Source organism: Chiloscyllium punctatum, chromosome 38 (assembly GCF_047496795.1).
Source record: "Chiloscyllium punctatum isolate Juve2018m chromosome 38, sChiPun1.3, whole genome shotgun sequence".
Classification (NCBI taxonomy): domain Eukaryota; kingdom Metazoa; phylum Chordata; class Chondrichthyes; order Orectolobiformes; family Hemiscylliidae; genus Chiloscyllium; species Chiloscyllium punctatum.
The window spans coordinates 17,491,775-17,519,724 of record NC_092776.1 but is presented as its reverse complement, the minus strand read 5'-3'; the positions used below and the strand labels follow the sequence as shown (position 1 = coordinate 17,519,724).

The window sequence follows — 27,950 nt, the reverse complement described above, 5'->3', positions numbered from 1 at the left end:
TGAACATTGTGAAACCATCAGCAAACATCCCCATTTCTGACTTTATAATAGTATTGGAGATTCATGCTGAAAATGTGTTGCTGGAAAAGCGCAGCAGGTCAGGCAGCAGCCAAGGAACAGGAGAATCGATGTTTCGGGCATCAGAGATTCATCCCAACTGTTCTGGCTTTGAGTTTCACACCCAAATCATTTCAGCTAAAATGTTTCTCCCATCTACCCTATTGAATTTATTAAGATTTATTTATTTATTCTGGTCTCACCCACATGCAGAATTATCAGCTCCATGTCCAACTCATTGAACTTTTTCATTATCTTGAAAGCCTCTTATCTGGTCTTACCCACAACTTCCTCTTTTCTAAGAGTCCTGGCCTGTTCAAAGTATATTTTCTCCACTCAGCTATCACTCTAGTAAATCCATCATGGACCATATCTTGACATCTTTTTAATAATCGAAGTTAAACCTGAATGTCCCTATGAACATGTCTTAAAAATTTTAGAGATCCGTGTATCTGTATCCCCATGATCCTTAGATGCACGATACCTTCTCAGAACATTCCAGAACAACTTAGTGTGAAGGAACATTTACTGACATGAATCCTAAACTTTACTTTTCTAGGTTGGACTTCTTTTCAACCTTGGACATTGACATTATGAAGGATATACACGACAGAAAAAGACTATTGGCCCAACCAGACCCGTTATGCTCCGATCTAGCCTCTCACATCTTTCCCCATAAATTTTTCACTATGATTTTCTTCACTTTACTCTCATATCCTCATTTCTGAAAAATTCTTAATTGTACACAGTACATTAGAAATAATGCATTAAAGTACCTAAAAATAGAAGAGAGAACTAGATTATGGATGCAAAGTGATCACCTTAACTCTTTTTTAATGTAAAACAAAAGTAAAAGTCACACAACACCATGTTATACTCCAAAAGATTTATTTGGAAGTGCAAGCTTTTGGAGCACTGCTCCTTCCCCAGGTACCTAGCAGGACAGGATCACAGTACATAAAATTTATTCTAAAAGATCAAAGTGTCATACAACTGATGCAATGTATTGAACAAACCTAGATTGCTGTTAAGTCTTTAATATCACTTACAATATGGATGCAGGTTCCTATTAATACGTAAATCCCAGAACTTCATTCAAGTCATAGTTTCGACTTGAAAGAAGTTCTGGGCTTTTGAAAAATATTGAGAATTTTCAAAAATTCAATTCAGTTCTTTCCTCTAAATAGAAAAGCTTAAAAGAAAACAATGCTTGCTTTGATTCAGATTCTAATATATTAATCATTCCAATCAATAGATGGTGGTGGGAGTGATACTAAAACCAGCATTCAGCATTGAGAACGGCTGAAGCTCTTTGATGTCTTTTCATACACACCAGATGACAGAGATTTATCATTCATTTCATTTTTAGAAATGCTAACTCTGAAATGGTAGCATTTAGTTTTAGCCAAATTAAAACCAATGTATTTTTATTTGAATTTACTTTTTAAATTGAATTTAAATTCCTCCAGCTGCTATGGTGAAATTTAAACAAGTGTCGCCAGAGTATTAACTTCAAATCTCTGCACTACTAACATCTGCTTATATTAGGATCTCATTGAAATTTACACTGATTTTAGGAGACAAATAATATGATTTTAGTCAAATGCACTTCTGTTTCCATCCATTTCCTTATTGTTGTCACAAAGCTGTTCCTTGGCTCAAGGATACTCTGTCCTTGATTTTCTCAGAGTGGAATTAAACCAGGCTGAGCTCCAATCAGTCTGGTTTGGTACAGGGATGAAAAGGATTTTGACAGGCCTTTTGTTTATATGTAAACAGATGAGACTTCAGGCCAAAGTGGTCTTGTTTTAGAAATGACCTCTATAAAGAAAGGGGAGTGGTCAGCTTTCTAGCTGAGCTGAGCAGTTTTTAGTTCAGTCTTGAACTGATTGGAAGTTCAACAGGGAGCTGTGTGGAAACTCTATCTCTCTCTCTCTTTCTGCCCTTCAACTTCAACCTGTAAGCAAGTGTTCCATTTATACTGGTTTTTAAAGGGAGTTTGCTTGTTGGGACTGCTGTGTATATTTGGAATAGCATAATTAAGGCTAGTTTGGATAGACTAGAGTTCTGTAGGGGTTCTTTATTCTGTTCTGTGTTACATTGTGTAATTTTGTGAATAAATTTTTGTGTATTTTAAAATCTAGTAGTCAACCTAGCTAACATAATCCAGGTAATTTTTCACTATACACTTACTGAAATAAATTGCAAATTTAAGGTCTGAGCTGCATGCTTAAGAATGTTGAGTGGTCTGGCTTAATCCATAACATTGTACATTCTTCGCCTAAATCAGATTTCACATACTTCAATTCAAAAGGTTTTTTCATAACTCTTAGCACCACTTTTCCAGCCTGATCTTCGAATTTACATTATAATATTTTGGGTTTTTTTATTCATTCACAGGTTGTGGGTGTCACTGGTTAGGCCAGGATTTACTGTACATCCCTAATTTCCCAGAGAGCAGTTAAGAGTCAATCAATTGCTGTGGGTCTAGAGTTGTATCTGGACTAGGCCAGGTAAGGATTGCAGTTTCCTTCCCTAAAAGGCAACAGTGAACCAAGTGGGTTTTTCCAACAATTGACAATGGTTTAATTGTCATTAGATCTCTAATTCAAGATATTTATTGAATTCAAATTCCACCATCTACCTTGGCAGGGTTTAAATTTGAGTAACCAGAACATTACCTGGGTGTCTGGATTAATAGTCTCGTGATAACACCAATAGGCCATCATCTCCCCTATAAAACAAGATACCCTTCCATTTGGACTTAATAGAGCACCACAACAGTCTATTAAGGCCTTTGTCATATACCCATTTCATGCAAGTGTAAAAACATTTCTCTTACCTGCATTCTCCCCCTTAAGACAGTGTCCAAACCAATCACCATTTGGAGGTTACCAGTGACAGAAACTGAACTGGACTAGTCATAAGTACTGTGGCTACTAGAGTAGATCAAAGGCTCTGATTCTTGCAGCTAGTAACTCACCAGCTATATCCCTAAAGCCTGCCTACAAGTCAGAAGTGTCATGGAAGACTCCCGCTAAGCGCAACTGCAACATTTGAGAAGCGTGACACCATCCAGAACAAAGCAATTCACTTACTAACATTGCCTCCACAAATATCCACTTCCACAACCATCAACGCTCAGTAACAGCAATGTGTACTCTATACAAGAAATTCACTTCAGAAATTCACCAAAGCATCATCCAAATCCATGACTTACACCACTGAAAAGAACAAGGGTAACAGGTACAGAGGAAACCTAAGATTTGCAAGCTCCACACCACATGACTTGCTGTCCAGACGTGGAAATAGATCACCGTTCCTTCAATGTTGCTGAATCAAAATTCAACACCATCCTCCCTCACAGCAGCAGACGTGTATCTACACCAAATGGACTGCAACAGTTCGAGAAGACAGATCGCCATCTCAAAGGGCAATTGGGGATAGATAATAAATGTTGGCCTAGCCAGCAACACCCACATTCCATGGATGAACAATAAAATACATCAAGCTGTATAACTACAGTTTGACTGTAGTTTCCAGTCCTATTATCCTAAAAGATTAGCAACTTTACACATCAAGTTAAATAGAAAACAAAGAAAATGCAGGGTTTTTTTAAAAACCAAATTCATTCATGAGATGTGGGCATGACTGCTAATCCAGTGGCTAAGTGAACTTAAATTACCTAGCTGCTACTGTCAGATTTCAATTCAAAAAATAGGAACAGAAGTCAGCCATTAGGCTCCTCAAGTCTGCTGCACCATTTCAAAAGATCATGGCTGATTGTACTGCAGCCTTCCTCCACCTTCCAGTCTCAATTCCATAACTCTAGATTCTCTTGCAAACCAAAAAAAAACTGCCAAAGTTATCCTTGAATTCCTTCCATGATCCATCGCTCCTTTAAGTACAGAATTACAAGGTTAACAACTCTCAGATAAAATTCTTTGTCCTCATCTTAAGTTGGGAGACCTTTTTTTTTCAGAAACAGTGGCCCAAAATTCTAGATTCCTTCTATTTACCGACAGGTGATGGGAACAGGTCTCGGCGTTTCTAATCCAGAAACTCCAGTACTGTTCTCTTTTAACAGAACACTATAAAAGATAGCATTTGAAAACAAAACCTCCTGCTCAAACAAAAGATGTGTTTAAGGCTGTTGGAGATCAATTATCTCAGTTCTAGGAGATCACTGCAGGGGCTCTTCAGCACAGATATTTTCAAATCAACTTGTTCAGAAACGTTATTACACACCATTGGATCAGGTACAACTGAACAGAGACCTCCAGTCTCAGAGGCAGAAGGGCTCCTCAGGATTGATATTATCAATCAACTTGTTTAGCTGTGTTATTACACACCTCTGGAGCAGGTGAAATTTGAAACTGAGCCTCCTGGCTCAGAGGCAGGGCTCTCCTCACAGTAGATATTTTCTAATCAACTTGTTCACAGAGGTTATAACAAATTTCTGATCCAGGTGGGACTTGAATGTGGGTTTCCTAGCTTAGAGGTAGGGACACTACCACTGTGCCAAAGGAGTAGTCGATCATCACAGCATTGTCCTGAGCACGATCAAACTCAGTCGATTCAAGGAGTGTCAACTTATCCTTCTCAACAATACAGCACTGGAATTAAGGGGGATGATGTGGTGCAGTGGTAGCATCCCTACCTTAGGATCAGTAGGCCCTAATTCAAAACCCATCTGCTCCAATGGGGTGTAATAACATTTCTGAACAGGTTTATGGTAAAAATATCTACAGCATCAGAACTGGGAATATTCACTGTTGCCTGCAGAGTGCTCAGTACTATTTGTAATTCCACACAGAGTTTAGAGCAATGAGGGGGGATCTTATTGAAACAAAAAATTTGAGGGGGATTGGCAGGGTAGATATTGAGAAGATGGTTTCTACTGGTGGGGAATCTCAAACTACTGATTTAATACGGAGTTAAAAATCACACAACACCAGGTTATAGTCCAACAGGTTTAATGGAAGCACACTAGCTTTCGGAGCGAAGCTCCTTCATCAGGTGATTGTGGTGGGCTCGATTGTAACACAGAATTTATAGCAAAAATTTGCAGTGTGATGTAACTGAAATTATACATTGAAAAATTGATTGTCTGTTAAGCCTTTCATCTGTTAGAATATAGTGATAGTTTCACTTCTTTCATGTGTAAATCACAAAACCCTTTTTTTTAAAAAGTTGCATTCTCGGGTTAGCCGTTAACAATGGTGATAGCTAGACAATATGTTGAAGGTGTTAGCCCCCTGTGTTCTCTGTCTATGACCTGATGTTTAGATTGATTCTAATCTAAAAAGTGAGATAACAGAGTTTTACATAAATTCATGCAGTTTTTCAGCTCAGAGTTCTGCATGAATGTATGCAGCTTTTGAGCAAAGTGCAATGTAACTCTGCAAGTACAAATTCACCACACAAAATATATGTGTGCATGTGGGTCTTTGTCTGTCTGTCTGTTTGGGGTGGGTGTGTGTGTGTGTGTGTGTGTGTGTGTGTGTGTGTGTGTGTGTGTGTGTGTGTGTGTGTGTGTGTGTGTGTGTGTGTGTGTGTGTGTGTGTGTGTGTATAGTGCAATGGTGATCACCTGTAATGTGACATGAACCCAAGGTCCCGGTTGAGGCCCTCCCTATGGATACCGAACTTAGCTATCAGCCTCTGCTCGGCCACTTTCCTCTGCTGCCTGTCCCAAAATCCACCTTGGAGGATGGTCACCCGAAGGTCCAAGGCTGAAAGTCCTGGACCACTGAAGTGTTCCCCAACTGGGAGGGAACCCTCATGTCTGTTGATTGTTGTGCGGTGCCCATTCATCCATTGTCGTAGCCTTTGCTCGGTTTCCCCAATGTACCATGCCTCCGGGCATCCTTGCTAACAGCTAACCTGAGAATGCAACTTTAAAAAAAAGGGTTTTGTGATTTACACATGAAAGAAGTGAAACTATCACTGTATTCTAACAGATGAAAGGCTTAACAGACAATCAATTTTTCAATGTATAATTTCAGTTCACACTGAAAATTTTTGCTATAAATTCTGTGTTACGATTGAGCCCTCCACAATCACCTGATGAAGGAGCTTCGCTCTGAAAGCTAGTGTGCTTCCAATTAAACCTGTTGGACTATAACCTGGTGTTGTGTGATTAACTTTGTACACCCCAGTCCAACACCGGCATCTCCAAATCATGATTTAATACTGAATTGCAAAGGAATTGTCTCTCTCCAGAGCAGATAGTCAATGTTTGGAATTCTCTATTGGATGTGGAGGCTAGATGACTGAAAGTATTTTAAAAAGTATGTAGATTTTTGAAATAGCAGTGAACTGACAGCTATGCTAATCTGGCATTAAAGAAGAGTTGAGGCCTAGAGCAGATCTTGTTCACTGATGGGGGAGATTGAGGGGCCAAATGGCCTATTCCTATTTCTCACATTCTGATTTTCTTATTCAGATCCATTTGTAGCAAGACTCTGAGATCAACTGAATTTGTGCAAGTAACATTCACATCACTCAAGTGCCGGGCAATAACCAGGACAGAATTTAAATGTTCTCTCTCACAGATTTTCCCATTATTAACGTTCCAAGAGTTGTTAATGACCAAAAACTGAACTAGACCAAGCATCTAAACTTGGTACAAATGAAATCAGAGATGAAGAATTCTGAAGTGACTTAACACCACCTACCCAGTGCTTGTTCACCCTCTACAAAGGACAAGTCATAAGCAATGGAGTACTCCTCACTTGCCCACATGAATGCAACTCAAGATATTTGATACTATCCTGGACAAAGCAGCATATTCAACTGACACCCCACCCACCAGTGACACAATGGATGTGTACCTGCTTACAAGATGCATCAAAATGCTGACAGCATCTCTGACAACAGATGATTGGAAAGATTACCACTTGCAAGTTCCCCTCCAACCCACAAACCACTCTGACTTGGAACTATAGTGACAATCCTTTATTGTTGCTCATCAAATGCTGGAATTTCCTGCCGAACAGTACTGAGTGTTTGGACACCCCACTCTGCAGCAGTTCAAGAAGACAACTCACCACCCGTTTAAGGGCTGTTATGGATGGGCAATAAATGCTAGCCCGGCTATTAATGTCCACATACTGTGAACAACTGCAAAAGGGCTTTAAAATAAATGAAACAGTGTGGCTCGGAAATACCTCAAAATGACAAAGGAATAGCAGGTATTCTACACAGTCTCTTATTAGTAAGCAACGAGAAAAGTTTCTTTTTCAAACACAGTCTAGGATGCAGCCAAGATCAGAATCAAATTAACAAATTTTATATGCAAGGTAACTTTAAATTGTTATCAAGTTGAAGGTGTGTACTGTACCTTTAAGAGAGAGTGAATGCTGTTCAAATTTAACCAGTTTAAATTATGCCCCAGGATAATAAGACTCAATCAAGTTTGAATTTATTGTTTTGCCAACATTGAATCAATGAGAAGATCTGATGTTGGGGATATAAAATGCAGATATTGTGAAATGCAGATATCCTGAAATGCAGATATCCTGCCGGCTGCAGGATATGTTTGTATGTTAAATATTTAAAATCACATCCCTGCATGGGATTGTAAGTCAGATGTTCGGTAGTCAGAGACCTCCTGTAACTGGATTAATCCAAGGATAAAGCAACTGAGATAGAGGGCATCTTCCTATTTCCAGGCCAGGAGACCCAGGTCCAAGTCCCATCTGTTCTGAATAAGTTGATTAGAAAATATCTCCAGTTACAGAAGAGAAAATCCAGCTCAGGGAAAATTGCAAAGTTTCTTCCACGTCAATCTTTGAGCCATGCATTAACCTGCTTAATCTTATCGACCCTGTAACAATTAGCTCATTGCTCAGGTAGTAATCTAGAGACTACCACCTTTTGGTTCTGCTTTTTAATTTAGCTTCTAGCTCATCACACTCCCTTAGCAGAACCTCTGCTGTAGTTTAATCTATAAATCGGTGGTACCGAAGTGGACCATGACCATTGGATCGTTACCCTCCCACTCTAAATTCCTCTGCAGCCCAGATGAGATATACCAAACCCAAGCACCAGGCAGGAAACAAGACCTTCAGGATTCTTGATCCTGGTCACAGAGAACAGTGTCTCTGCCCTTAACTATACTATCTCCAAGTACAACAACATTTCTCTTGTTTACCCCCACTTGAATGGCTCCCTGCACCACGGTGGTGTGGTCAGTCGGCTCATCCTCCCTGCAGTCCCCATTCCTGTCCACTGAGCGAGTAATACTCTTGAACCTGTTGGACAAGGATAGGGGCTGAGGCTTCTGCAATTCTACCTCCTGGATCCCTCCACTGCCTCACACACAGCTACACCCTGCCGTTCCTGACCACTGGCCAAATCAGAGTTGACCTCCCCCTCTCTGAGAATGAAAGATCAGCCCTCAGCAGAGGCCTCACCTTCGTCCCCCTACACTGCTGGATTAATGAGTTCAACACGCGGCGAGACATCGAACAATTCTTCTGCCGCCTTAGCCTCCATGCCTACTTCTTCAACCAGGATTCTCACCCACCCTTTGACGATCCCTTCTCCTGCCTCCAACACACCCCATGCTGGCCTCTTACCCGCCCTCGATCTCTTCATAGCCAACTGCCACCGCGACACTGACTGTCTCAATCTGTCCATCCCTCTCACCCACTCCAACCTCTCATCCTCACAACGTGCAGCCCTCCACTCCAACCCCAACCTCACTATCAAACCAGCAGACAAGGGAGGCGCGGTGGTAGTTTGGCGCACCAATCTTTACACTGCTGAGGCTAAATGCCAGCTCGCTGACACCTCCTCCTACTGCCCCCTTAACCATGACCCCACCTCCCACCACCAAACCATCATCTCCCAGACCATCCATAACCTCATCACCTCAGGGGATCTCCCATCCACCGCCTCCAACCTCATAGTCCCACAACCCCGCACCGCCCATTTCTACCTCCTGCCCAAAATCGACAAACCTGACTGCCCCAGCCAACCCATCATCTCAGCTTGCTCCTGTTCCACTGAACTCATCTCTACATACCTTGACACGGTCCTGTCCCCCTTAGTCCAAGAACTCCCCACCTACATTCAGGACACCACTCACACCCTCCACCTCCTCCAGGATTTTCACTTCCCCAGCCCCCAACGCCTTATCTTCACCATGGACATCCAGTCCCTGTACACCTCCATCCCCCATCACGAAGGCCTCAAAGCCCTCCACTTCTTCCTTTCCCGCCGAACCAACCAGTACCCTTCCCCTGACACCCTCCTTTGACTGACTGAACTGGACTTCACTCTGAACAACTTCTCTTTCCAATCGTCCCACTTCCTCCAAACCAAAGGAGTAGCCATGGGCACCCGCATGAGCCCCAGCTATACCTGCCTCTTCGTCGGATATGTGGAACAGTCCATCTTCCGCAGCTACACTGGCACCACCCCCCACCTTTTCCTCCGCTACATTGATGACTGTATCGCCGCTACCTCGTGCTCCCACAAGGAGGTTGAACTTTACTTTACTAACACCTTCCACCCCGACCTCAAATTTACCTGGACTGTCTCAGACTCCTCCCTCCCCTTCCTAGACCACTCCATTTTCTAATCTCGGGCGACCGACTCAACACGGACATTGACTATAAACCGACCGATTCCCACAGCTACCTAGATTACACCTCCTCCCACCCTGCCCCCTGTAAATGCACCATCCCATATTCCCAATTCCTTTGCCTCTGCCACATCTGCTCCCAGGAGGACCAATTCTAAAATTGAACAATCCAGATGGCCTCCTTCTTCAAAGACCGCAATTTCCCCTCAGACGTGGTTGACTATGCTCTCCACCGCATCTCCTCCACTTTCTGCTCCTCCGTCCTTCAACCCCGCCCCTCCCATCGCCACCAGGACAGAACCCCACTGGTCCTCACCTACCACCCCACCAACCTCCAGATACATTGGATCATCCTTCGTCATTTCCGCCATCTCCAAACAGATCCCACCACCAAGGATGTATTTCTCTCCCCTCCCTTACCAGCATTCCGGAAAGACCACTCCCTCCGCGACTCCCTCGTCAGGTCCACACCCCCCACCAACCCAACCTCCACTCCTGGCACCTTCCCCTGCAACCGCTAGAAATGCAAAACTTGCACCCACACCTCCCCCCTCACTTTCCTCCAAGGCCCCAAGGGATCCTTCCATATCCGTCACAATTTCACCTGCACTTCCACACACATCATTTACTGCATCCGCTGCACCCGTTTGTGGCCTCCTCTACATTGGGGAGACAGGCCGCCTACTTACGGAACATTTCAGAGAACACCTCTGGGACACCCGCACCAACCAACCCAACCGCCCCGTGGCTGAACATTAACTCCCCCTCCCACTCCGCCAAGGACATGCAGGCCCTTGGCCTCCTCCATCGCCAAACCATGGCAACACGACGCCTAGAGGAAGAGTGCCTCATCTTCCACCCAGGAACCCTCCAGCTACAAGGGATGAATGCAGATTTCTCCAGCTTTCTCATTTCCCTTCCCCCCCCACCTTATCTCAGTCCCAACGCTCGGACTCAGCATCACCTTCTTGACCTGCAATCTTCTTCCCGACCTCTCCACCCCCACCCCCTCTCCCATCACCCTCACTTTAACCTCCTTCCACCTATCGCATTCCCAACGCCCCTCCCCCAAGTCCCTCCTCCCTACCTTTTATCTTAGCCTGCTTGGCACACCCTCCTCATTCCTGAAGAAGGGCTTATGCCCGAAACGTCGATTCTCCTGCTCCTTGGATGCTGCCTGACCTACTGCGCTTTTCCAGCTCTGATCTCCAGCATCTGCAGTCCTCACTTTCTCCATTTCAGAGTTAGTCAGTCTAATGGGTGTGACTGTCGCCTGAAACAAGCATCCAGGTAACTCTCCCCCTCCCTGATGTGTAGCAATGTTTGAAGCACAAACTCTAGTTCATCGACTCTGAGCCAGAGTTCTTCCAGCAACCAACATCTACAACAGACATGGTCACTAAGAACCACAATGGGGTCCATCCACTCCCATATCATGCAAAAACAACACATCACCTGACCCTCCAACCTTATTTTCTTTAATTAGTTTTGAATTTTTTTTTAAACTGTTTTTGTACCTCTGCTTATACAAGTTGTAACCAACAAAAAAACTAACCAACAAATAAACAAGATTCAATTTAAAAGATTCAAATTTAGCAGAACCCTTATCACCCAATCAAAGCCTTCCTATTACATCACTTTTCAGTCTCCCACTCAGATTCAGAAACAGAATCTCTTACCTTCCCAAATTGCTCTCCACTCGGCCTCTCTCTCGAAGTGAAAGTCCCAAGTCCACACGGAATGTTTTTATACCACCTACCTTCCCAAGTTACTCTCCACTTGGCTCCTCTTCTGGACTGGGGTGGACAAGAACAGAAGTCACATGACACCAGATTATAGTTCAACAGGTTTATTTGAAATCACAAGCTTTGGAGCACTGCTCCTTCGTCAGGTGAATTATAAACCTGTAGTCATGTGACTTCTGACCCTCTTCAAAAAGAAGCTGGGTAAATATATTTTTGGCAGTAGAACAGGAAATTAGAGAGACAGGCAAAGCATAATTTGATGAAACCTTCCACAAAAGCAAATAATTGCTGTCTTGCATGGGAACATGCTCTGTGAACAACCATCTAGTATTGACTAGTCAGGCTGTGAAACTCAATGCATGTATCACAGTGGTGTTTTAGTGGATTAATTTAAATAATTATAGCATCTGTATACAAACTTCCCCTATAACAAAGTAAAATCTGCTCCACTGAAGATTCCATTTAAATTATTGTAGGAGTATGCATGATTGCCAAATTTGAGACTACTCTTGCAGTATACATTTATTTACAAAAGTAGTATTCAATCAATAAGATAATTTGCTTTTAAGGATGATTAACTTCTTTCAGTCAGTTTCACATGTCTGTTGTCTGAACTTAAATTTCAAAAACTGGGGCATCAGTCTTGCACCTCTTTTGTCCTTCTAGCACTCAGCTGTCGCTTATAAAGTCATAGAGTCAGAGATGTACAGCATAGAAACAGACCCTTCGGTCCAACCCGTCCATGCCGACCAGATGTCCCAACCCAATCTAGACCCACCTGCCAGCACCCGGCCCATATCCCTCCAAACCCTTCCTATTCATATTCCCATCCAAATGTCTCTTAAAATGTTGCAATTGCACTAGCCTCCACCACTTCCTCTGGCAGGTCATTCCATACACGTACCACCCTCTGTGTGAAAAAGTTGCTCCGAGGTCTCTTTTATATCTTTCCCCTCTCACCCTAAACCTATGCCCCCTAGTTTTGGCCTCCCTGACCCCAGGGAAAAGACTTTGCCTATTTACCCATCCATGCCCCTCATAATTTTGTAAATCTCTATAAAGTCACCCCTCAGCCTCCGACACTCCAGGGAAAAACAGCCCCAGCCTGTTCAGCCTCTCCCTATAGCTCAAATCCTCCAACCCTGGCAACATCCTTGTAAATCTTTTCTGAACCCTTTCAAGTTTCACACCGTCTTTCCAATAAGAAGGAGACCAGAATTGCATGCAGTATTCCAACAGTGGCCTAACCAATGTCCTGTACAGCCGCAACATGACCTCCCAACTCCTGTACTCAATACTCTGACCAGTAAAGGAAAGCATACCAAACGCTTTCTTCACTATCCTATCTACTTGTGACTCCACTTTCAAGGAGCTATGAACCTGCACTCCAAGGTCTCTTTGTTCAGCAACACTCCCTAGGACCTTACCATTAAGTGTATAAGTCCTGTAAGATTTGCTTTCCCAAAATGCAGCACCTCACATTTATCTGAATTAAACTTGCATCGCAGTGATCAAACTGGACAAGTACTCAAAATATGGTGTGACCAGAGCGTTGTACAGTTTGATCAAAACTGCATAATTTGCCCTCCACCACTTTTCTCTGCACCTTAATATTCTAATGGCTACATTATTTGCTGCTCTGTTGGACATGTTGAGTGTCAAGTCTACTAAGATGCCACACTTTGTAAAATTTCAGTAGTCATTTCAATAACATGCATGGAGTACATGGATTGCCTATTTCTTTTCCTAATATGTAGTTCTATTTATCATCAATATTAAATTTCATGCATTTTTCTGGTCACCTCCTCGCTTTGTAATTTCTAAAATGTATCCTCCAATTCAGTCAATTTTTCTACTTTAGCACAATCTGCAAACTTGACAAATAAATGTACACATTATAGAAATAATTGAGCCCACTGATTATGAAAGACAATGCATCTGCCAACATGGTTCAATGAACTCACAGCTTGACACTGCCCAATGGAAAAAATGCGCATACTTCTCCGTGGTTAGAGACAAAAAAGACCTGCAGATGCTGGAATCCAAAAGTAGACAAGCAGGAGGCTGGAAGAACACAGCAAGCCAGGCAGCATCAAGAGGTGGAGAAATCAAAGTTTCGGATGTAACCATTCTCAGGTCTGGGAGCTGCAGATAACGGGGGTGGTGGGGGCAGGGTGATGAAGTGGGGATAGGTGAAGACAGATAGAAGGTTGACCTGGTTGGTCAATGGGAGGAATTAATCCGGTAGGTAGCCGGGAGGAGTGAGACAGAGGGAGGGAGAGGGACTGGGAAGGGGGTTGGGTGAAGGGAAGGGAGATTATTTGAAGTTGCAGAACTCACTAGAGTCCTCCAGGCTGTAGGCTACCCAGGCAGAAGATGAGGTGTTGTTGCTCCAATTTGCAGTTTGGCTCATTGTGGCAATGGAGGAGGCCAAGGATGGTCATGTCAGAAAGGGAGTGGTAAGGGGAATTAAAATGGGCAGTGACTAGGAAGTCTGGTTGGCCCCTGTGGGTCCAGCCAAGATGCTCAGCGAACTGTTCCTGTTTACGTTTGGTATCTCCAATGTAGAGAAGATCACATCGGAAGCACCTGATGAAACAGTCTGCCGTTTTTCCATTGTTGCAAATATAATGAATTGCATTAATCAGAAAAAAGACCTTATCGTTAAAGTAGTTGAGAAATAATATGCATTGTACGCCCTCTAAAAACAACATGTGAACAGTGCCCACTGTCAGTCTGAGAAAATACAGGCGCCCACAACTCTGCATTAGTTAGGAATGTAGTGGACTGAAACAGAACATTACCTGGAGGTCGAAAAACTTGCTGTAACGTCTGTAGATGATACTTGATGTGTTATCTGACCAGCTCACTTGAATAACATAAACCTTTAAAAATAAAGAAAAACACTTAAGTAAAATGTATTTGCTCCCGTATACAGTTCTATGACAGCCTGGAAAGGTAAAAACAATGACTGCAGATGCTGGAAACCAGATTCTGGAGTAGAGTGGTGCTGGAAAAGCACAGCAGTTCAGGCAGCATCCGAGGAGCAGGAAAATTGACGCTTCGGACAAAAGCCCTTCATCAGGATAGCCTGGAAAGGCTGATTCATCAAACATTGCAATTTTGAGTAAAACATCTACCATAGTCCAACTAGACAATTTGGGCTGTTCTCATTAGACAGGGATTACTGGAAGCTGTTTAACCTAAGAGTCTTCGCACCTCAGGTGAGGAAAGAGTAGAAGAGGAGAGTGATTCTTAGTAACCTGAGCCTGAACAGAAACTGATCCCCTGCTGTTGGCATCATTGCATTGCAAACTAGATGTCCAGATTTTCAGTACACAGATTCACTGTTCAGACTTGCTCATAAATGGCAGGACATTTCACTTACCCTCCAACAACAGTAATATCAGCAGAATCAAATTCATTATTTCACCTGAACTGAAAGCAGATAACCGGAGATGCTGAAAATTTGAAAGAAAATTTTAAAATGGTTGATATACTCAGCTCCGACAATATCTGTGTAGAATTAAAATTTCTGACAAAGTTCTTTCATAGGATGCTTGATTGGTGTGTTATCAGCACTTATTTTCATTTCACTGTTTCAAGTAACTTTCTTTTGCAGTTTTCTGTAGTTGGATTTGTTTCTACTTTCTCATTCTTACTAGAGTCAGAGTCAGAGATGAACAGCATGGAAACAGACCCTTCGGTCTAACCTGTCCATGCCGACCAGATATCCCAACCCAATCTGGTCCCATCTGCCAGCACCCGGCCCATATCCCTCCAAACCCTTCCTATTCATATACCCATCCAAATGCCTCTTAAAATGTTGCAATTGTACCAGCCTCCACCACATCCTCTGGCAGCTCATTCCATACACATACCAACCTCTGCGTGAAAAAGTTGCCCCTTAGGCCTCTTTTATATCTTTCCCCTCTCACCCTAAACCTATGCCCTCTAGTTCTGGACTCCCCAACCCCAGGGAAAAGACTTTGTCCATTTATCCTATCCATGCCCCTCAATTTTGTACACCTCTCTAAGTTCACCCCTCAACCTCCGACCCTGCAGGGAAAACAGCCCCAGCCTATTCAGCCTTTCCCTATAGTTCAAATCCTCCAACCCTGTCAACATCCTTGGAAATCTTTTCTGAACCCTTTCAAGTTTCACAACATCTTTCCGATAGGAAGGAGACCAGAATCGCATGCAATATTCCAACAGTAGCCTAACCAGTGTCCTGTACAACTACAACATGACCTCCCAACTCCCGTACTCAATACTCTGACTAATAAAAGGAAGACATACCAAATGCCTTCTTCACTATCCTATCTACCTGCGATTCCACTTTCAAGGAGCTATGAACCTGCACTGCAAGGTCTCTTTGTTCCGCAACACTCCCTAGGACCCAAACATTAAGTGTATAAGTCCTGCTAAGATTTGCTTTCCCAAAATGCAGCACCTCGCATTTATCTGAATTAAACTCCATCTGCCACTTCTCAGCCCACTGGCCCATCTGGTCCAGATCCTGTTGTAATCTGACTGTTCTATTTTGCTTTCTCTTCTGACATTCTCCACTATACACATCAATTCTTTCACAATTAATAGGTAATGAAAATCAATTCAAATGATGCTGCACATCATCTTGACAATCTAACTTCAGATCAACCCATTACTGAACAAACGTTTTATATAAAAGCGTACGTTTGAAAACATGACATAATTTTCAGTCTCCTGGCAAAGTTCTTCCATTCAAACACTTCGATTTTTTTCCGATTTCCAAACTGGAAAACTATTTTCAAACTCAATTTCAAAACAAATTTCCATCACTAAATTAGCATGCAGATTTCTAGAATTAAATTTGTATGTGCAGCCATGTTATAAGCCCAATAAAAACTGAAAATAATGTGATCACTGAATTATATTTCAACCAAAACTTAGCTAATGTACTAGAGACCAGCTGTACCAGAGTGTAACCTGTCATGAATTTAACATTTCCCGGTAATCAGCTGAGTGAACAGAACAAAAAACATTAACTTAACTAGACAAATAAAAAAAAACTGCTGTGTTATAGATATTTCATTTGAGGTACACTATAATGTTGAAAATATTGCATAATTTAACTCCAAGGAAAATAAGTGCATAAATGCAATCCTCAAAATAGGTGAATAGGGCTTAAATTGATAGGGAGAGATACCAGCTTACAGTTGGAAATTTGCTAATGTTGGTTAAAGAAGCCATTATTCACAAAGGAGGACTCAAAAGTATGCTTATAAGACTACCTCATTTGAATAGAAAATTATCTTGCAACATACATGCCTTCCAAATAGTAACATGGCTGGAGCCATTGCAGATGGACTGTAGCAGTTCAAGTTGAGTAACAGATCAAGAGAAATTAGGGATTGGCAACAAATAGTCTTTCTAGCAGTTTTCACATTCATTGAAAAGAAGTGGCTCAAAACATACAAAATTCACAGAAGTACTGACAATAAGTGCAAAAGACATTATCGTGGGGTAGGGGTGAACATGGTTAACCATTTAGGACAGAGTAAGAGAAATATCTTCACTCAGGTGGTCATGGCAGCTCAGTTACTGAGTCTGTTCAAGACAGAGGTCAATTAGATTTCTAGATATTTAAGAGACCAGGAGTGTAATGAAAGCGTAGAGGATGGAGTTAAAATGCATCAACCATAATGTGGTTGAATGGTAGAGTGGGCTCAATTGGTCTAATTCTAGCTATACTTTATGTACCAATGAGTGGAGTCATGGCATCGGTACAAAAGAAAAAGAGACATTTTTGCAAATAATACCTCCAGCAATAACCACAATATTGTTATTTTGGTTAGACCCTCGGCATGGAACTCTTATACCTATCATGTTATTCAAGCCATTTGGTTTATCTCCAGCACCACCTTATTATTAATTTTTTGCCCACTGATCTCTCTGCCTATAAAATTCTGAGCTTGTATGCTTTTTTCACTTCACCTGAAGAAGGGGCATACTCCAAAACTTTGAGATTTCAAATAAACCTGTTGGACTATAAACCTGGTGTCATATGACTTATGACCTTGTCAACCTTTTAAGATAATGGATGTTTGTGTAAATCGTACAGTTTGTTCTGCTATAATGTAGATTTCTTCAATGCAAATTGGTTTTAATGCAATTTAAGAATTTAGACCATTATTTGTAAAACACAATATTTTCTTACCTGTATTTGCTCTAACAGTATTCCGGCCCCATCTGTTTCAATGGCGCAGCAATTGTGAGATTTTCTTATAATATGAGATTACTCAAGTATGGAACTACCGCGTTATATTTTAGAACCAACTGTATCTAAAAATGTATCAATCTCTTTCCTGAATATACTCAGTAATCAGCTTCCTCAGCCTTCTATGGCAGTGAATTCCATTGGTTGAGCACTCAGTGAAGAAATGTTTCCTCATCTCCATCCTAAAAAACCTAAACTGTATCCTGCAACTGTGAATCCCTTGGTTCTAAATTCCCCAACAGGGGAAACACCTTCCATGTTATCTAGTGTGTCTAGTACAAAACTCTAACTTGGCATTTCAATCAGGTCCTCTCGGTCTTCTAAACTCTAGTGAATAGGAGTCCACTCAAACCAATCTCTAATCGAACTTTCTTGACATCCTTGGTAGACTTTCTTTCATTCTTGTTAATTATCTTCGCTTTATTTTGTACTAAAACCCCATTTATTTTCACTCATATCTCTGCCTTCCATTTTTGCTTCTTGCTTTTTGGTCTTTCAGTTTTATCTTTGTTTGTACATTCTGTCTCCATGCCAGATCCCCTTCATTCTGATTCCTGAAGAAGGGCTTGTGCCCGAAACATCGATTCTCCTGCTCCTTTGATGCTGCCTGACCTGCTGCGCTTTTCCAGCAACACATTTTTCATCCTTGGTATCAGCCTAGCAAATCTTCACTGCATTCCCTTTATAGCAAGTAGATCCTGAGGAGATGAAAACTGCATGTGATATTCCAGGTATGGCCTCACCAAGGCCCTATATAACTTCAATAAGACATCCTTACATCTGAATGCAAAACCTGTTACAATGAAGCCAAAATACCAACTGCCTTCTTGATTGCCTGCTGAACCTGCCTGTTCACTTACATTGACTGATGTACAGGGACACCCAGATCCATTTTTACAATGGATATTTCCCAATATTAACATTTAACTAACACTTTGTTTTTCACACCAAAGTGTATAATTTCACAATTATCCATGTTATACTGCATCTGCCATGCATTTGCCCACAGAATCAACTTATCTAGATGGTTTTGAAGCCAACCTTTGTATCCATGTTGCAACACTCAAATTTCACCTAATTTTGTGTCATCAGCAAACCTGGGAATATTGCATTTGAATCCAAAATTCAGGTTCTTGACAATTGCAGACAGTTGAGCTTAAGCACTGATCCCTGCAGAACACCACTAATCACTATTTGCCACTCAGAAAAAGACCATTTATTCTCCCACTCTCTGTTTGCACTCTGGCTTACAATTACTAATCCATGTCAGTACAGCAAACTTTGTTTTAACCACACTTTATGAACCGTCACTCTCAATAAATCAGTAAAAATTATGTACCTCAAATATTGGAAGTTTACCGTATTATTGTGATCTGTTATGTCCTAGTAGTCAGTTGAAGGTATGAGTTAAGGCAAAGTTGAATTATTAAAGTGATTCATGCTGTTAAAAAAAGTATCTAAGTTTTATTACTTAGTGTGTGTTTTACATGGTTTATATGGACCTCTTGATCAAACAGCACACTCCTAGTCCCATAGTTGCCAGTTAATAAAATGCTTGCTGCATATTATCCCCTATCCTGTGTGCCTTAAACTTTACTAACTAGCCTCTTATTTGGGACATATTAAAAGCCTTCTTGAAAATCAAATACAGCATATATACTGGTATTCTTTTATCTTTTCTAATTCCATAGTCAAACATATTCCAGAAAATTAGTTAAAAATGAATTCCTTTTCATAAATCCATGCCAACTTTAATGCTTTCCAAGTGAGCTGTTATCACTTTTCTTTTACAAACAAATGGACACTAGCATTTTCCCCTACTACTGATGTTAGGCTAACTAGTCTGTAATTCCATATTTTCCTCCTTGTTTAACAGCAGGATTACATTTGCACCACACCCATCTGTAGGAACTACTACAGAATTTTGAAAGAGGACACAAATGTATTCAATACTTCCAGGTCCTCTCCAACATGTACATTAGTAAATCTTGATGATTTGTCAGCCTTTAATTCCATTAATTTATTTAGCAGGTTCTTTTTAAAACTAAATATGGAGTTTCTTCAAATCCTCTCTCACTGGACATTTGATTCCCCAAAATTTATAGATCTCCTAATCTTTTTCTTTTAAATTCATTCATTAAACAATAGTGTAGCTGGCTAGCACAGCATTTATTGCTCATCCCTAATCCCTAAAGAACATTAGTGAACCAGGGTTTTCCTGACAAAAACAATGGAATCATTGTCTCATTAGACTCTCAATTTCAAATTATTTTTAATAATGAATTCAAATTTCACCATCTGCCATGGTAGGATTTGAACACAAGTCCCCTGAACATTACCTGGGTCTCTGGATTAACAATTCAGTTACCATTGAGCCACTGCCTCACCTACATTTGTTTCTCACTCATCATTTTCTTTTCATAATTTGTAGAAGCTTTTACAATTTTTTAAATGTTTCCTACAAGTTTCTTCTCATACACTATTTTTACCTTCTTGATCTATCATTTTTTCCTTGTTTGCTAAATTCTAAACTGTTTCCAGTCCTCAAGTTGCAGCTTTTTCTGACAATTTTATATCTTCTTTTACGTCTCTTCTAGACAAAGTCAGCACAACATCATGCATAACTCATTGGTCTAAAATATGCATCATGTATATATTCTAAGAAATCCTCCTCAACAATACAATTGCTAATGTGGCTTGCTCAATCTGTGTATAGATTAAAGTCACTTATGCCTACATTTGTACTGTTACTGCATGCATCATTATTCTCCTGTTTAACACCTTTCCTTAAATCTCCGCTACTGTTTCAGTATGTATAGAGACTCCTTACCTACATTTTCTGCCCCTTGGTATTTATCTCCATTCATATTTATTACTTAGCATGATTTTCTAAGCCAATATCCTTCCTCACTAGTTATTGATTGACTCCTTTACTAATGGTGCTACTCCACCTGCTTTTCCCATTTGTCTGTCCATGCCAAATATTGAATACCTATCCAGTTCCCATTCTTGGTCACCCTGCAACTATGTCTCCGTAATTCTAATTATATATCTATTTATGCTATAGCACATCTATGTTGTTGGGAATGTTCCATGCATTAAGACAGAGTTCCTTTAGACTTTCTTTCATTCTTGTTAATTATCTTAGCTTTATTTGGTACCAAAACCCCATTTATTTTCACTCATATCTCTGCCTTCCATTTTTGCTTCTTGCTTTTTGGTCTTTCAAGTTTTATCTTTGTTTGCACATTCTGTCTCCAAGACATGTTTCAATAAAATCCCCTTCATTCTTCTAAACTCTAAAGAATAAAATCTTAATTGGTTTAGTTGTTCTTGGTAAGTCAACCCCTCATCCCCAGTGAATCTCTTTTGAACAGCCTCCAATGCCAGTATTTCCTTTATTAAACACAGGGACCTAAACAGTACACAGTACAATAGTTACAGCCTCATCAATACCTGTAAAGTTGTAACAAGACTCCCCTGTTTTAAAACTCCAAATCCCTAGTATTAATGGCTAAAGTTCCAGTTGCCTTCTTAATTACTTGCTGCACCTACAAGCTAACTTTGGTTCAAACACAAGATCCAGATTCCCATACATTGCATCTTTTGTAATCTTCCTCCATCTAAAGGGTCGGGGAAGGAAATTGTCTAGTCAAAAGTTAAGGCAGAAATTGCAACAATGAAGTCTGATCTATGTTTTGACGGTTGGAAGGCCTCATTAAATATTTGCGTAAATCTTTTTGACCATGCCAAATTCTCATATTACAGTAAGTAGTTAAGGTCACTTCAGGGTAAAGTGCAACTGAAAGGTGCACCTGCAGATGAGGCTAGGAGTTACAAAATAGGAGAAAGATATACTAAAGGCTTATCTACATCTAGCATTCCTAAAATAAAAATGAGCTGCCATCCCAAAAACAGAACTAGCATCTGTTTAATGACTGAAGTTTAGTTCCTCAATATGTAAGGACACTTGACATTTTGGAAGGTGTAGTGATTGGAACAAGGTTGGCCAGGTGGATCCCATTAAGTGCGAGATCCCTGATTGGCCTAGATTAAAGCCCCAATCAGGAAACCCTGGCTGACAGATATAAATACGAGTGCAAGAGGGTCTCCTCACTCCGAGCTAACTGGTCACAGTCCATGTACTCTGCACATGTAAATAAAAGGGTGACTTGGTGACAGAATACCTGCCTCTGTATAGATATTTCAGAAGGGTAGGGAGATAGGAGAAGATGGAAGCGCAACTCATTAAGAATGTCAACATTTGTACAAAGGAGGGGGATAACCTTTGGAGACCAAGATGTAAAAAACCATCTGGGGAGAGATGAGAAATAGTAAAAACAATGAGTTACTTAGTTACTTGTAGGAGTGACAGCCCTCCATGCAGTAACAACAGTGAAAGACAGAGTACAGGATAAGAAATAATGGAAGCTTGTGAAAGGTACTGCGATAATAATGATTTCAGTCTACATATAGATTGGATGAATCAGATTGACAATAGCAGTCAGTAACAGCTCAGAACTTTGGTCAAATTTTAAAAAACAAGTGCACTGCAATGATACAAGGCTGCAGCTCGTCACCACCTTCTCAAGGGCAAATAGGAATGGGCTATCAATGCTGGCCAGCTAGCGACACCCAGGTCCCACAAACGAATTTTTTAAATTAGATTATGACAGAAAGCAAGTTAGAAGTAATTTGTGGGAGTGGTGTACAAGCTCCCTATCAGAAACCACACAGTAGAATTGAAATGCAAGCTTATCAGAAAGGCACAGAAATAATCATTGAAGATTTTAACCAGCAATCTCAACCAGAAAAGTAAGATATGCAGTGGTGGCCTAGACAGACATTCAAAGAATGCTTCTGGGATACTTTCTTAAAACAGTACATTATTAAACTAAATAGAAAGCAGGCTATAGCTATCCTCCAATCAATCTGTTTAGAAATGTTATTATACACATCTGGAGCAAGTGAGACTTGAACCTAGGTCTCCTGGCTCAGACATAGGGATACTACCACTGCAATACTAGATTTAGTGTTGTGCAATGAGATAAGATGAATTAATAATCTCATTGTAAAGCCACCCCTAGGTAGCAGGGATCATATGATTGAAATATTACATAGGTAGCAGAGAGGGGAAGTGTTTCCAAGACGTTTTTAAAATTAAAAAACAAGAATTATGAGAGTATGATAGGAGTACTAGCAAGGACATTTAAGTGTATATATCAAAATACGCAGCAGATATATTCCAATGAGTAAAACAAAATTCCAAGGAACAAAACCATCATCCAAAATCAACCAGAGATGTTACTGATAGTATTGAATCAAATGGTCAACTCCAGCTAAGTCACAGAACATAGATCAGCACAGTATAGACCCTTCGGTCTTCAACGTTGTGCTGACCTTTTATCCTACTCTAAGATCAAACTAACCTGCGTACCCTTCATTTTACTATCATCCATGTGCCTATGAAAGAGTCACTTACATGTCCCAATATATCTGACTACTACCACTGCTGGCAGTGTATTCCATGCACCCACCACTGTGTAAAGAACTGACCTCTGACATCTCCTCTCAACCTTCCTCCAATCACCTTAAAATTATGCCCTCTTGTGATAGTCTGAGGGTATATTCTGACTATTCACTCTATAATGTGTTCATTGTGGTGAGACTAGTTTAATTTGGGACACTCCGAATTACTACATATAAATCACACTATCTTTCTTGTGGGGAATACGGACAGCAGTTAAATAAACACAAACTAGGAATAGGTCATTTGGCCCTTCCAGCCTGCTCTGCCATTCAATATGATCATGGCTGATCTTCTATCTCAATGCCATATTCCAGCTTTCTCCAAATGCCATTAATGATGTTAAAATATAAAACTTTATCAATCTCTTGAATAAATTCAATAACTTGGCCTCCACATCCTTCTGTGGTAGAGAATTCTGCAATTCAAAATGTTTTGAATTAAGGAAATTTTCCTCATCTCTACCCTAAGTAGTCTACCCCCTCCTGAGACTGTCAGCTGGTTCTAAACTCTCCAACCAAAAGTAGCATCTTCCTGCTTTTAGTCTGTCCAGCCTTGTTCAAATTTTATATACATTTCAATCAGAACACTTCACCTTTCCAAACTCTTGTGAATGCAGGCGCAGTCAAACCAATCTCTTCTCAGTGGACATTTCTGCCATTCCAATACCAGCCTAGAGGACACCTGTTGCACTCCCTCTCAATGGCATGCATGTCCTTTGGAGGTATACAGACAAAACTGCAGACAATACTCCATGTGCAGTTTCAACAAGGTTCTGCACAACTGTAGTAAGGAATCTCTACTGAATTCAAATCCTCTTACAATGAAGCTCAATATACCATTTACCTTCCTAATTGCATGTTACACATCCCTATCTACGTACATTGACTAGTACAAGGAGACAAGTGCATCCACACTTTCCAATATATCATTTAAATACTACACTTGTTTTTTTTACACCGAAGTATCCAACTTCACATTTAGCTCATTTGCCAATATGTTTGCCATCTCACTCAACTTGTCTAAATTGCCTTACGTCCTCCTCACATCTTTCAATCCCACCCAGTTTTGTTATCAACAAACTGAGAAATGTTGGATTGGTCCCTTCATCCAGAACTTTTGCATGATTAGTTGGGGTGCAAGCATTGATCCCTGCACTACATCACTAGTCACTGCCTGTCACTAGGGGAAAAGACCCATTTATTCCCATGCTATTTTCTGTCTGTCAATCAAATCTCAATCCATACCAACATATTACCCCATGTGCTTTCATTTTTCCCACTAACTTCTGAAGCTTTTGATAAGGTCCATCAAGAAAATTTAAATACTCCAATGGTGACTTTGCCCAATCTCATTAATGCATTCTAAATTACAAGGTGGCATTGGCTGCAGGGTCGGAAGTGTTTAGGTTCTGTGCCCAATGCTTCTGTTCCAACTCAGGCCACATTTTTCTTTTTTTTGTTTTGTTTCTTAATTTCTTTTGTATCAAGGTTCACCTTTTCTTCTTTTCTGTGGCTGAGGAGGAGGAAGGCATTTACGATGGCAGCAGCATGATGCATTCAGTTATCCAGTCCTTGTGGCCATAGTGGTTGCAGCTTTATTGAAGGCTTCATCGTTGGTTGATCTGGTCCGGTCCTCTTGGCAGCAGTGCAGCGGTTTCTGAAGTGGTTACAGCAGTGGTGGCATGGTGGTTCCAGTTTGTTCTTCATGGCTTTGGCAGCAATGACATCAATGTCAGTGACTCGGTGGGTCTGGTCTGTCCCTCTTTGGTATGGTAGTAATACAGTGTCTTCTGTATCAGTGGTGTCAGCTGCAGTAATGGCATTGTGGTGGATCCTGTCTGGAAATACTTGCTTTGGCGGAATCCTGTAGCCACTCCATATATGCCTTGGAGGCGCACAAAGATGAAATTCGTCCTAACTTTGTCTCAACTATTTCTTTTTATAATTTCTGTAATTAAAATGACACCAAATTGTGGTGACTTGAATTTGAAAATACAGTGAGATATATAAGTGATAATAAATTGCTTCTATTCTAAATGCTTGTTATCTTATGATTGGTTCTAACATTTTCCTCCACTATTGATGTTCAGCTAACTAGTTAGTAACTGTCTCTTTTCTGCCTCCATTTTTGACAGTCTCTAATCTGTGTCAACTACTCTAGTCTAGATAATTTTGGAAATGATCATCAAATGTATTCAATACTTCCAGGACCACCACCTTTCGTATTCTGGGATTATTAGGGCCCTGCCAATTGGTTAGCCTTTAACACCATTTTCTTTTTCATGTGGAGTTACTTCAATTGCATACACTCACTGATCCTTGGTTCCCTAATATTTTTGGTAGGTTATCTGTGCATTCTTTTGTGAAGGCAGAACCAAAGTTAAGAGTCCAATTCTGCCATTTTTATTTATTCCTATTATAATTTCCCACTTCTGACTATAAGGGTCCTTCATTAATCTTTACTAATCTTTTTTCTTTTCAAAGCTTTTACAATAAGTCTTTGCAATAAGTTTCTGCAATTTTACACTCATACAATATTTAACCCCAATTTATCCAACTCCTCTTTCACTGAATTCTAAAATGGGCGGCACGGTGGCAAAGTGGTTAGCACTGCTATCTCACAGCGCCTGAGACCCGGGTTCAATTCCCGCCTCAGGCGACTGACTGTGTGGAGTTTGCACATTCTCCCCATGTCTGTGTGGGTTTCCTCCCACAGTCCAAAGATATGCAGGTCGGGTGAATTGGCCATGCTAAATTGGCTGTAGTGTTCGGTAAGGGGTAAATGTCGGGGCATGGGTGGGTTGCGCTTCGGCGGGGCGGTGTGGACTTGTTGGGCCAAAGGGCCTGTTTCCATCCTGTAATATAATCTAATCTAATCTAAAATGATCCCAATCATCAGGATTGCTACTTTTCCTGGCAATTTTGTATGTCTCCTCTTTGGATCTAATACCCAATTTCTTTTGTAAGCCATGATGAGACACCTTTCCACTTATTTTTGTGCCAGACCGGAATGAACAATTTGTTGTAAACACACATATTGTTTAAATATACATAAATGATCTAGAAGAGGGCACTGTTGGTATGATCAGCAAGTTTGCAGATGACACAAAGATTGGTGGAGTAGCAGAAAGCATAAGGGACTGTCAGAGAATACAGGAGGATATAGATAGACTGGAGAGTTGGGCGGAAAAGTAGCAGCTGGCTTTCAATCCAGACAAACGTGAGGTGACACATTTAGGCAAGTCTAATTCTAGAGCAAATTATACAATGAATGGAAGAGCCTTGCAAAAAGTTGATGGGCAGAGAGATCTGGGAGTGCATGTCTATTGTACCCTGAAGGTTGCTGCACAGGTGGATAGACTGGTCAAGAAGGCATATAGTATGCTTGCCTTTATTGGACTGGGTATAGAGTATAAGAGCTGGCAAGTTATGTTAAAATTGTACAAGACATTGGTTTGGCCGCAGTTAGAATATTGTGTACAGTTCTGGTCACCACATTATCAAAAGGATGTGAACGCTTTGGAGAGGGTGCAGAGAAGGTTTACGGGGATGTTGCCTGGTCTGCAGGGTGCTAGCTATGAAGAGAGGTTGAGTAGGTTAGGTTTATTTTCACTATAAAAAAGGAGACTGAGGGGGGACCTGATTGAGGTTTACAAAATCATGAAGAGTATAGACAGGGTGGATAGAGACAAGCTTTTTCCCAGGGTAAAGGATTCAATAACCAGAGGTCACGCTTTCAAAATGAGAGGTGGAAAGTTTAAGGGGGATATACGCGGCAAGTACTTCACACAGAGGGTGGTGGGCTTTTGGAACACATTGCCATCAGAGGTGGTAGAGGCAGGCATGGTAGATTCATTTAAGATGCATCTGGACAGATGCATGAGTAGGTGGGGAACAGAGGGTTACAAATGCTTAGGAATTGATAGACAGGTTTAGACAGTACATTTGGATCAGCTTGAGCTTGAAGGGCTAAAGGGCCTGTTCCTGGGCTGTAAATTTTCTTTGTTCTTTGTTCTGCCTATCCTTTTAGCAAGGTTCTCTGGTCCACCCTTGCCAATTTGCACATCACACTCTTGTAGTTCACTTTATTTTGATTCAAAATTCTAACTTCAAATTCATCTATTTCACTCTCCATTTTCAGTGAAGGATTCCATCAATTATGGTCACTCTTCCCCAGGCAACTGCACGTTGGATTACTTAAGCCTTTCTTATTGCCCAGTAACCTGGTCTCTGTTTGGTTCCTTTAAAAATCATAACGTACACATTCCAGCAAATCTTCCACCACAATATAATTGCTAGTTTGGCTTGTCCAATCCATATGTACTTTAAATTTACCCATAATTAGTGTACTTTTATTGCATGTATCATTGATTTTTTAAAAAAATCATTATTGGATGGGCGTAGCACTGGCTGGCCAGTATTTATGGCCCATCCCTAACTACCCTTAAGAAGATGGTGGCGAGCTGCCATCTTGAATCACTGCAGTTCACCTGCTATAGGTTGACCCACAATGCCATTAGGAAGAGAATTTCAGGATTTTGACCCAGCTATAGTGAAGGAACGATAATACATTCTGAAGTCAGGATGGTGAGTGACTGGGAGGGGAACCTGCAGTTGGTGTTCCATTGCTTAACACCTTCCCTTAAGTTTTGACTACAATTGGAGGCCTATAAACACCCAATAACATTTTCTATCCCTTGGTGTTTACCTCCACCCAAATTCCACATAATTTTCCACGTAAATACCTTGTCTCAGTATCACATTGA

General features: G+C 41.0%; 1 protein-coding gene across 2 annotated transcripts in view; it reads right to left on the bottom strand.

Moving 5' to 3' along the window:
• The window catches only part of sh3pxd2aa (SH3 and PX domains 2Aa), a 309,383-nt gene that overhangs the window by 241,327 nt on the left and 40,106 nt on the right, over positions 1-27,950 (bottom strand). For both annotated transcript variants that reach the window (XM_072557306.1, XM_072557307.1), the window contains exon 2: positions 14,201-14,281. In XM_072557306.1, the coding sequence (XP_072413407.1) occupies positions 14,201-14,281 (81 nt within the window). The remainder of the gene's footprint in view (positions 1-14,200; positions 14,282-27,950) is intronic.